The following is a 12,795-nucleotide window of genomic DNA, read 5'->3' as shown; positions in this document are numbered from 1 at the left end:
ATAGGCTCTCAGCCAAATGGATAGGCTCTCAGCCAAGATCCACGAAACATCACATCACTTCTATAAGATATGGGACCCGTGGCTAACAAACCCACCCTAACCTGTGACCCCAAAGCAATAAGATCCCCCAAACATAAGGCCACACAACCGGACCCCACAACCACGCACCAAGGGAGGAGGTCACTTAGCTCTTAAGAAACAAGGGAACCCCCGGTTCAGACAGCGGCAGAAGGTCCACACAGAAACCGAGCCGAGCGACCCACAAGCAGGCCCAAAACACAAGGTCTCCCCCAAAACACGCACAGGGCCCGCAACAAATTGACCCAAAACACGCCCAAGAAGGGAACTGAAACCCCAAACTGGAACCCCCAAAATACTAAACAGAACCACAACTTGACCCCCGAGACCAAGGGTTTGACCCAATTGTATTCGTCGTTACACTTTTATATAATTTTGTTATATTATATGTATTACCTTGTTCGTTCAGTTTATATACAATGAGGCATACTAAGACACTGCCAAAAAGACAGGCACAGACTATAAAAACCAAACTCATCCACACAGACAACGCACCAACCAAAAGATGGAGGACGAGAAACACACACACCAAACACAGCACACAACCAACTGAGATGCACTTCGCAGTATGACAGCACGACCCCAACGACAAACGAACAGAGCAACCAGACGACAGGTTTGGTGGAACGGGGCATGCACCTGTATCTGTAATGATAAACCTTATGCACTGAATGTCTCTGTAACATATACCTTGTTCACTGTGAAAACTCAATAAACACAGAATGTTTGAAAAAAAAAAAAATAACATAAAAAAGAAAATTGAACTCCTATGATACCCATTACCTAGGAGCACATACGGTAGTTCGGGATAAAGATGCTGTAAACATATGGGTACAGCATCCAACTGCCTGTGTACTCACCCTGCAGCTTCCCAGAAGCCCAGACTGGGCCCTAAGTCCTGAGTGCCTCCAGACTATGGAGACACTGGAAGCCACCCCCGGCTCGTGTGGGTCTGGACGAACCAGACCACACTACTGCTCAGATTTGCTGAGCATTAGTTCGCCTGCCGTTGCGGGAAGTTCTCCCCCCTTCCCGATCACCCCCCCCCCCTCACCAGGTCCCCAGGTGTTCACTAACGACATCGTACACGCATATAGAAGTTTACTGTGGATACAATCAAAAACTACCTGCTCTGACACCCGAGAGGACAGGGAATCATCACTCCCCTCCTTTAGAGATCTTACAAGCCACCGTTTATGAAAATTACGACCTTAAATGTTAAGGGGCTCAATACCCCTGGTAAACGGAGTCTACTACTTAGGGACCTAAAGAAAGAGCTGGTAAATGTTGCATGTGTGCAAGAGACCCACTTTAAGAGAGACCACACTCCAACCATATACAACAGACACTACCCAACCCAATTCCAAGCGCTCTCTGAATCCAAAACTAAGGGAGTCTCCATCCTCCTCCATAAGGACACATCTCTAACGCTCCATAAGAAAATTATAGACCATCGAGGCAGGTTTATTATCCTGGTGGGCCTATTTAACAATGCCCCATATACCCTTGTAGCAACTTACATCCCCAACACTGATACTACAAAATTCCTACGAACCCTTCTCCTGACAGTGGATGAGGCTAGAGTAGGGGGTCTCATTCTGTGCGGAGACTTTAATTTTATCCAGCAGCCGTCGCTAGACACCACAGTCCGCCCCACGGGCCGGAGAAAAACGCATATGGCCGACACATGCAAGGCTATCACTAAACTGCTCGTACAGTATGGCCTATATGATGCATGGCGCACCTTACACCCCACACAGACTGACTACACGTTTCACTCCAAAGTACACAACACGTACACCAGAATTGACACTTTCTTCCTCGACACTGCCACCCTAGCGCAACTACAGGACTGCAGGATAGGGGACATCACCTGGTCAGACCACAGTCCGGTACACCTCCAACTACATGACACATTTCAGTTCAGAGGCCGAGGGCAGTGGCACCATAACGAATCCCTATTGGCGGATGAGACCTTCCGGGATCTAATCCAGACCACACTAACAGACTACTTTCAAACGAATGGGTCCGGGGAGACCACGGAGGATGTGGTTTGGTGCGCCCATAAGGCGGTGATTCGAGGGCTCTTTATTAAGCGGTCCTCCTATCTCAAGAAATGCAACCAAAACACACTAACGGAGGCGTACACACAACTAGCCGCACTTAACGCAAAAAACAAAGCCCAACCCACACAAGAATATTTAATTAAAATAAACGAGATACACACAATTATCGCCAAGCTACAGGCGGAAAAAACAAATAGCCTCCTTTATAAGTTAAGGGCTACTACATACCATACATCTGGCAAGGCCACTAAGCACTTAGCAGCCAGGCTCAGAGCACGACTGACCCAGACCAAGATACCCCATATTCCCGATGACGACGGGAACAAACACAGTGTAAAGTGTTTGCTACTTTTTACTCCAAACTGTATAACCTCCATACGGACGTGTCGATACCACATCCCCAATCCTTAGACGCGGCACAATACTTGGCGGACATTACCCTGCCCACGGTATCAGACGACCAATACCAAGCCTTGATACAACGTATCACAGTCCAGGAAATCACCAACACTATTAAACAGCTCCCCCCAGGGAAGTCCCTGGGTGCAGATGGGCTCTCTAATGCATACTACAAGGAGTTCGGCGATTTATTGGCGCTGCAGCTCCTGAAGATGTACCAGCAGATAGCTACTACAGGCAGACTGCCCCCGGAGGTGTTGCTGGCTACAATAGTGACGATTCCCAAACCTGACAAACCCACGGACACATGCAAAAACTACAGACCTATATCCTTACTTAACACGGACGCGAAAATCTACGCAAAAATACTTGAAAATAGAATGAATACAATCCTGCCACACTTGATCCATGATGACCAGACGGGTTTCGTGAAGGGCAGACAGGGCCTAGATAATACCCGGAAACTGTCCCATATCCAACGAGAGCTCGGGAGGTCGGGCCGAGGTGGTCTTCTCCTAGCGCTGGACCCGGAGAAAGCTTTTGACCGCCTCGGCTGGGCCTTCCTGGAGCAAGTACTAGCCAAGTTTGGATTTCCCCCACAGACGATTCGACAGATTTTTGCGCTCTACTCCTCACCCTCAGCTCAGGTGAATCAGGCGGGCTTCCTATCCCCCACTTTTAACATTACAAACGGGATGAGGCAGGGATGTCCCCTGTCTCCACTGCTATACGTCCACGCACTAGAACTCCTCCTGCACCTTATAAGACAGAATGACACAATTCAGGGAATACACCTGGGGGGTAAGCACATCAAGATCAGTGCGTTCGCAGACGACGTGTTACTGTATATAGAGAATCCCCGAGAGTCCCTTCCTACACTATTACAATTGCTTAAAGACTACGGACTGGTATCCTACTACTCAGTCAACGCGGCTAAGACGCAGGCTCTACCTGTAGGTATCCCGGCCCAGGTGCTCCACACCCTTACTCACACCTACGACTTTGATTGGAGGGTGGAATCCATAAAATATCTAGACTTGACGGTTACCAAAAACCCTGCGAACCTTATGGCGGCAAATTATATCACAGTGTGGAATAAGTGTAATCAGTTGATGAAACAATGGTCGCCACTGTACTTGTCCTGGACAGACCGCATAGCGGCACTGAAAATGTCCATACTACCAAGACTGTTGTACCTGTTCCGTATGCTCCCCCTCCACCTCCCTCCCTCATATTTTAAGACAATACAAACCGACATGGGCAAATTTGTGTGGGCGAGTGGCAGGGCCAGGGTTTCAGCGGCTACTATACAAGCCCCCAAGAAAATGGGAGGTCTAGCAATTCCAAATGTCCAAACCTACTACCACGCAGCAATATGGGCAACAGCCCTCCCTCACATTGTCTCTGAGCCCAGTCCACAATGGTTCTCACTGGAACGAGACCTATTGGGCACCCACGACATCCTACACCTACTTTGGACACCCCTACGCTTCAGGCCTGCTCATCCCCTACTCCCTACACAAATGCTACTGTTGTTTCGGATATGGGATAAATACAGACCCAGATTGGGTAGCACCCCCTGGTCTTTCCCTGGCGACCCCCCTCTAGGCCATGCCCTACATTATCCCCACATTTAATGCCGCACCGTGGTATCAAAGAGGGGCGACACACCTATACCATCTCTTTTCTGCTGACAAACTCCTGGACTACCCCAGCCTAGTGGATAAATTTGCAATCCCGCACTCCTCGCTTTACTCATATCTACAATTAAAATCCTACCTGTCCAGAGAAGCGACACGCTGCCCAGGCACCACCAATAGGATTACTGTATGGGAACAAATGTGTTTATCCGCAAAATTACTACCACATTGTAAACCGATCTCCATGTGCCTCGCCTCCATAGCTAACTATAATCACTTCTCCACCACCAAATATGCCCGACAATGGGAGAGTGACCTAAACTGTCCAGGGCCACTTAAATCTTGGGATACAATCCTCACCGACCCACTCAAATTACTAAAGTCGTCAGCCCATATAGAACAACACCGCAAAATATTATACTGATGGTACTTAGTGCAAACTAGGCTACAAAAAATCTTCCCCTCCACTTCCTCACTATGTTGGAGATGCCATATGCAGGAGGGCTCGATGTACCATATCTGGTGGAGCTGCCCGCGGCTACTAAGCTACTGGACCGAGGTTCACGCATTAATCCAAGACGTTACCCAACACCCCCTCCCATTTTCCGCGCTAACATGCTTAGTGCTTGATCTCCCCAGAGGGATGCCCCAACATGCCAAGAAAATTATGTTACACATTGCCTTAACGGCGCAACAATTGGTAGCAAGGAGGTGGAAATCCACAACCCTTCCCAAAAAGGAGACCCTGATAGAGGAACTACACAAGCAGTGGATCTATGAGACATCCTACAAGTCCTTGTTCCCCCCTTCCGCACTCTACCAAAAAACCTGGGAGCTCTGGCAAACATGTAGATCTGGTAATGTACCAGGCGCAGTACCTAACTAACTGACCTGAAGGGTCCCCCTTACATGGCGACTACCAATACGTGCTGCATACCAAGACAGGACCGACGGGGAAACTGACCCTGCCTAACCTCACTTAGCTTAGCACAGGTTTAATCGTACCACACTTAACAACACCGCAATCTCAAACCCAGTCTATGGGGTAGCCTACCGGAAAGTGTGTTGATATGTTGATATGTTAATATGATGATGTGTTGATCTGCAGACATGTGATTCATGATTATAGCTACTATGTTGCTAGAATGTCAATACGATGCTTGACTGTTCCGTATAGTGATGCCCCCCCTATCCCCCTCCCGATCTCTGCTTTCTGAAATGTCACAGTTATGTATAACGTGCTATTGAACGACATTCCCTTTTCTCTTCTGTACCCTGTTTGAGATGGTTAATGACAAAATAAAAATTGTCAAATTGAAAAAAAAAAAGAAAAAGGAATTGCATACTGAATTTTATACTGAGAAATAGTCTAGTGGTGATATATTAGCATCTTATTAATATCATGAATTTTGAGAGGTCAGTTCTATTAAAACAAACAAAATATCTATTAACAACGACAAGCAATTCAACAAATATCTACAAATAAAAAAAATAAACCATAAGACTTCAAGACTGCACGTCTTAAAGCTACTTATAAGTAATGAGAACTTACCTCATCAAACACTTTAGAAAGAACATGCTTGTCAAGAATTGGTACATATTTAGCAGTATGTGGTACAGTTGTTGGACCCAAAACATCCATTATGGTGAGCTTCCTTGCAACCAAACCATGCTTCTTCAGCCAGCGTGCAGAAGAAATATCTAGGTCACTAATATAAATAAAATGAATACACGAGTCAATGTATAAAAATTAAGCAGATGTTGTGGAAATGCTTGTTCAAAAGTTCACTTACTCTTTAGGTAATCGCTTGACTTTCTTTTTTTCTGTGACATCATCTATCATCGTAAATTCTACAAGAAAATGAAGTGTGCAAAAAAAAAAAGGCAAACATAAATCCAACCATTTTTCTCTGCGGCAAAAAAAAAGAAAAAAGAAAACTAGTATACTTGTTTGTCCTAATGAATAAAATAGCACTCTTAAGCATTCATAACAATGAGTGTATTCTACTAAAAGGTATTAGCTACTAAAACTGTGTAATCTTCTGGGAAAAGCCATGTACGATCTTTAACATCTAATGAGTAGATCCACATTAACAGTAATATTTGTCATGATAATTACCCGATTGACACGCTGCCCTGGGTTTCCTGCGTGCGTAAATTGTGCGCCTCCCAGTTCTCTTCTCGATCAGCACTTGCATTCAGACTACCCGAATGCACCAATTGGGAGACAAATGGTCTTGGGTTACAGAAACTCCTGTACTGCGGACCGGAGAGGAGCTTGGCTACGCTACACAGGGAAGGGGAGGTGAGGAGAACAAACAGGGCGAGGGGGGGCTTTATGTTAGGGTTATGCCTAGCAGTTCTAGGGCAGGGTGGCATTGCGTAAATCTAAATATCCAAAATGGTACCTGGGTTACGGACTCAGCCAATTGTGATGTATTCACACATTTTTCCCCAACCCAGAACATTTGTTTAATGTCCTTAATATTGAGGAGTCTCAATTTTAAGTATACTTTTAACATACATACTTAGCCATCCTCTTCAAAAATGTATCCATTATTCTATGCAATCTTTTGATTCTAACATCACACTTCCTACTGTAACAATGAAGCTTAGCTTATCTCTGGTCTTGGATATACAGTACGTGTATTTACAGTACTCAGTCTGTTATATTTTATTTTTTATTTTCTTATTAACCCCTATCTGGACCCAGCATTTCCCACCCTAGGCTTATACTCGAGTCAATAAATATTTTCACAGTTTTTAGTGGTAAAATTAGGTGCCTCAGCTTATATTCGGGTCGGCTTATTCTCGAGTATATACGGTATATACATACATACACACACACACATGTATATACAAATACACTCTTGCATACATACATGCATACACAGACCCGCACTTATATAAATATCAATACAAACAAACATTTAACACAGCGGCGTAGGTTTCAGCATCCATTTCCCCCCCCCATATTTCATATCCCCCCATTTCATGTCCATACCCCCATATTTTATGTCCATACCCCCCCCCCCCCATTTCATATCTATTCCCCAATTTCATGTCCACCCCCCCACTACTGACTCACTGAGAGGAAGAGGGGTGAAATCTTTATCATGGAATCACTAGTAGTACTAGTGAGTCCATGATAAAGATTTCACCCCCTTACAGAATTCCATACACTTACCTGGTCCTGGGAGCTCCTCTCTCTTTCCTCCCTTGCGTCAGTCTGCAAAGAGCGCTGGGAGGAAGTGACGTCCTCGCTTGTGACCTCACTTCCTCGCAGCGCTGGGAGGGGAGGGAGAGAGGGAGGGTTGCATCCGGGGCAGACCCACAAAATGCGGGACTGTCCTGGGCGACCTGGGACATGTGGACACCCTATGTCTAAGGTCTGGTAATACATCCTTTCTGTCTTCACATTTCTGACCTATACTTGTAAGTTGGGTAGTGTAGCAATATTTTAGATAGTAAATGTTTTTATTATCTCAATATAGTTCAGGTACACACATGCATAGTCCACATCTTGTTCTCAATAAATTATATAAGTATATCAAGATATTGCGATGGTATCACTCTGATTAATGATTAAGAGGTTAATTGAATGGCTGCTATACTGAGATGATTACAAATATGTAGCTTTCGTGTAAGGAAGGTCATCTATAAATGGGCCTCTGCAGCTGGTTACTTCGGTTGCACCATTCCAGCAAACCATTTTACGGGTGTACCCCCAATTCCCTTTTGTCTTTACTAAGTAAGTTTGGAATCCAGACCACATTCCTTTTGAGTTGAGCACCCGCTCAGCCCTACAGCTTCAGAGGCCCATTTGGAGGTGGCTACAGGAAGGTATACATTTGAGGAGTTTTGTGCATAGCAATGTCACTTTTATTATAATATTCATAGGGCAGATATATCATTTGCATTGTGAGGGGGGGCGGGGCCTGACTACCAAACGGAACGGTCGCAGGCAGAGTGAGCTCCGATCGAGAATCTACGAAATCGCTCTAATACCGACACTTACAAGCTGGTGGGGGTTATCCCGGCATTATCACTCCATCCACGGGTGTAACTGTGGCCTCGCACAAGCTTCAACTGCAACTTAACTCTGATCACCTCAAGCAATACAAGATGGTGGACGCCAGGCCTCACACCAAACCATGAGGCACAACAGAGTCAACACTAGCAAAGCTAGACAAGATCTTAGAGGAATTTTGGCGAAAAATTGAGGAGAGGCAACAAAGAGCAAACTCACACCACCACTCATCCCTGGCAATCCAGCGGTCCATGCCGACCCCACAGAACAGAACAGCTTCACACCCAAGCGCTGGAGGAGAACACGACCTGGGCGGTCGACTCCAGGGGGTAAGTTGGCTCATAGAGCCCCCCCACAGAGACCTCCTCCCAAAAGAGGACCTATCCAGAGGTGCAAAACCCAGGCCCATGCGGCACACGGAGCCTCCCGGAACCACCAGGAGCTTGCCGTCAGGCACGATCACCTGGGCCCCAAGGGGTGAACGCAAAGGGCTGGAGAGGAGCTCCACGCTACACCCCACCTGCGGCGGTTCTGCGACACCTCAGCCGCTGCACAACAAGACCCCAGCGGGTACCTCAGCAAGATCTCGCACGGAGCCCAGGGACGAAACAACACTGCACCGGGAAATACTGCAACAAGAGACTCCCCCACGCCGCCCCCCCCCCCCCCCCCCGAGCCTTCAAGTGGTGTGGGCTGACAGCCACTAATGTACGCTACGATACCTGCTCTCAGACACTAGAGAACTCGAATTAATCCTGCGTACAACAACTGACCAGTTAATTCACCCAGTGGTACCCTTAAGCATTTAATCCGTAAAGGATGATACACTAATTTACTAACAAAATCTACCATCTCTTCATGTACACATCGTAAAATGACATGCAATCACCGCTAGTATTGTATATTATACTGAGCACTACAATAACCAGACAGCCAGAGCTTCTCTACATACTAAGCACCAGAGCTGATACTTTACTAACACATGTCCACCCCACACAATGGTAGATAGGCTTAATCGTTTTGCTATGTTAAGTAGTTTTAAAATTCTATGACACACCACATATCTATATAGCACGAGTTAAAAAAATATATATTTGTGCAAGTTTTTTCCATGCCATGTTCCTGTTATAATTTGTATTAAAAAGCATTGTTTGCCCCGCTGTTGTGGCGATGCAAGCATCTTCTGTACACATTTTGCGCAACAACAATAAAGAATTAAAAAATAATAATTTGCATTGTCAGTATATACATCAAAGCACTCTCTCTTTAATTGTTTAGTTTTGAATTGCATTTATCACATACATTTTGCATTACATATACTTACAATGCTCTTACAACAGATTATTAAAATGCACATTTGCTTATTTAGCTCTATTTTGTTTCCCACGTTGTATTTAGAGAACCCACCAATATTGGGGTACTGTGAAGTACTGGTGGGCTTAACACAATGTGGCCACATGGTGGAATTGAATCCCCAAATTTGTTTGCTGAAATAGGTGATTTTTAAATAGCCTTATTACATGTAAAAATGTATTGTGCGCTGTTCATTAATCTGTGTTATGCATCTTGTTAGGCTGTCACCATCAGCCACATTTGGGAATTTCACTGTCCCGGGGTCACCTTCCAGGTTTGCCTTCAGATTTTGGTCCATTTCTTATGCACCTATTCGTTACTCATGAGAACATAATTAAGAGAGTATGGGGCTTGGTATAAACCTAAGCTTTACTCACTGTGACTTACCTCTAAGGACTGCAGTGGCTTTCTTATCATTGTTAAGAAAAAGGTCCTTTGTTTCTAGAGGCATGTCTTCTTTCATTAAACTTTCACCAAATTTCACACCATGGCTCAGTGCTCTCAGCACACTGGATTTTGTTTGTGCTATGGGTGTTGTCAGAAAAAAATGCAATAAGGAAAAATTACATTAATAGCAAGAGTGAACTCATAAAATATCAGATAAAAATCTAGTGTGGGGTTATACAAGTGATTTCAAGGTATCTAAGCAATATAAATGCTTACTCCACATCATCAATGAATGACTATGTAAAGCAAACATCCAGCTTATTATGGTGTATGCAGCTGTCACATAAACAAGTGATATTGCAATGTATGTCATTAATTGCAATGTAGAGCTGGGATCAAGCACAGTTTCGGATACGTAAGTAACTATATCCACTGGTGAAAATTAAAAATATTTAGATACTCCTTGGTGCCACACAATCCCGGGACATAATTTCCAGCCCTGCAGATTATGGAAAGATAGGACTGGGCACAAAGTGGCAGGATATAAAGATTAAACAACAGAGGAGCAATGCTGCTCCCCCGATTCTTCATTAATCCTTGAATGAAGTCTTTAATGTACTGCATTTCAATGTCACAATGAACCTGGTCCATAGTTTAAACCTGGGTATAAATGGTGTGTCAGCTCTAAGGTTTAACAAATCCTCTGCATCATGTTGTAATGTGTTCATTCATTTTGATTATCTGCATATTGTGCAATATTTTCTATGTGATCTATCATTACCTCATGTTCATCAGAGGCCTTAGTGCCTTGTGGATTTATTAAATGTACACTATAGGCACCCAGGCACCTATACCACTTTAGCTCACTGAAGTGGTCTGGGTGCACTGTCCCTGTCCCCTTAGCCCTGGAAAAGTAAAACATTGCAGTTTATATTGCAAGGCTAAGACTGCTTCTAGTAACTGTCTCCCAGAAAACCACTAGAGGCGCTTCCTGCTGTTTCACAGAGTTTAACTCCATAAAGCAAAACTAGATGTCCTCACACTTTGCATGAGGATGTCCAGTGCCTTGCAAAATTCCATAGGGAAGCATTGAATCAATGCTTTCCTATGGAGAAGGCCTAATGGTCACGCTGAGGTTGGAGGAAGAGAAGCCCAATATATGATATATTATATATTAATATTTAAAAAAAAACATTTATTATAATATTTTGAATTTTTTTATAGATTGCTTTTATTTTTACTTGATATATATTTATATATGAAAATAAAAAAATGTTTTTACAAGTGAACATGAAAATGAACACATTTTGAAAGCTTATCCAATTCTATTAAATCAGTATATATTGTATATATTTTTACACTTATTTTTATTGTTGTTTCAAATGGTTTGATGTGCTCTTTAGTGTTTGAATGCAGAAGCAAGTTTAACATTTTGAGAGATACTGAAAAACTTGGAAACCAGTCAGTAGTTTGTGGTTAAAGGCCAGCAATATACTTTTTTGTGAATCGCTAGCATTAATACCAGTTGTTAATTGCAAATTGTGAATTGTCAGATTTAGCTGTTGGAAACCAGACTCTACCAGGTAAGGTTAGCAACAGGCAATTAGCAGCTGACTGATAAAAGTTAGCAAGCAGATAGGGAAAAAGCTCTTGGATGTTATTTAAATCATGAAAACGTCTTTGCCTCTAAAAGTTCACTACATTTGTTAAGAAGAAAGTATGACAAGTCAGTAATGGTGATATAATATAATACAATACAAGAGATGGCCATAAATATTGTGTCTTTTCTGAACACTATAATTACATCACTCCTATTAATTTAGTAGCATGATACAGTGCAGACATAAGATCTCCAACCTTGCTAACTGAACAGTCCGCCCCCTGCAGGAGAGATGGAAAGAATCAGGATAGTTTAACAATTTCTTTCTGCATTATGTGGATTGCATATGCGTATTTTAATTAGCCTGGCTTCCTACACAGAGCTACAGAAAAACCTATGAAATAGTTTTGTGTCACAATACAAGAAACTCTGCAAAACTACCAAAGTGCAGTCACCTGCGTGGTGGGCTTTTTTCCTCTGGAGCAGCCTTGGTGGAAGGAGGTTATGGGTGTGTGGCAGTGGTGAGGCTGTTAAATGCGATTTTTCCTGGGTTCTGTTGTAATGGAGTTTATATGGCCTACATTTCACAGGAAACATCAGTCAAACTAACATAGTTAATTATTTGATCTTATGACTCTTTTACATCGCTTGCTGATTTCTAAAACATTTGAGATCATAACACCCCCCCCCCCCCCAGTTATTACAACTAAAACCTTCTATTTAAAGTATATTGCACACTCACTGTATAATTATGGACTACTGTTAAAAAGTATTATCTGCATGTCAATAAGCATATGTTTTATAGCAAAACTGTAGAACTAAAAATATACCCGAACTCTAAAATAATGCTATCAATTTATACAGCATTTTGATGAAAATCACACACAATCCTTGATATAGATGTTGCTTGGTTACAGAAACACCAAGTCCTGGAGCCCAAATAAAAATATCATAAGCCCAACCCTAACAGAGAGACATGTACAGGGCTTAATATTTCAAGTCTTATACTTATAGCCGGGCCCCAAAAGTTACTTGCTACCTTAAGCCATGAGGATCCATGGCACACTCACCAGGAGTGAATATATACTTTCCAGTTCTACATTTTCACTTGCCAATGTTGAGTGGAAAGTTTAAACCATGGTATGTCATGATGTATTACCACCTTTCTATGTTATGTCCCCTGCTCTCTTTCCATGCATTAGACATGCGCAATTCGTTTCAGTCCGAATATAAATTCGGACG

At 43.4% G+C, this 12,795-nt stretch overlaps 1 protein-coding gene across 1 annotated transcript in view; it reads right to left on the bottom strand.

Moving 5' to 3' along the window:
• The window catches only part of VWA3B (von Willebrand factor A domain containing 3B), a 242,141-nt gene that overhangs the window by 108,135 nt on the left and 121,211 nt on the right, over positions 1-12,795 (bottom strand). The window contains exons 16-19 of the mRNA XM_063459114.1: positions 12,009-12,130; positions 9,954-10,091; positions 5,977-6,034; positions 5,736-5,892 (exon numbers count right to left, since the gene is read on the bottom strand). Coding sequence (XP_063315184.1) covers positions 5,736-5,892; positions 5,977-6,034; positions 9,954-10,091; positions 12,009-12,130 — 475 coding nt within the window. The remainder of the gene's footprint in view (positions 1-5,735; positions 5,893-5,976; positions 6,035-9,953; positions 10,092-12,008; positions 12,131-12,795) is intronic.

The sequence above is a fragment of the Pelobates fuscus genome, chromosome 1, assembly GCF_036172605.1.
Source record: "Pelobates fuscus isolate aPelFus1 chromosome 1, aPelFus1.pri, whole genome shotgun sequence".
In the NCBI taxonomy this organism is placed as follows: domain Eukaryota; kingdom Metazoa; phylum Chordata; class Amphibia; order Anura; family Pelobatidae; genus Pelobates; species Pelobates fuscus.
Note: the sequence above shows the minus strand (reverse complement) of the source record. Positions and strands in the feature narration are given on the sequence as shown.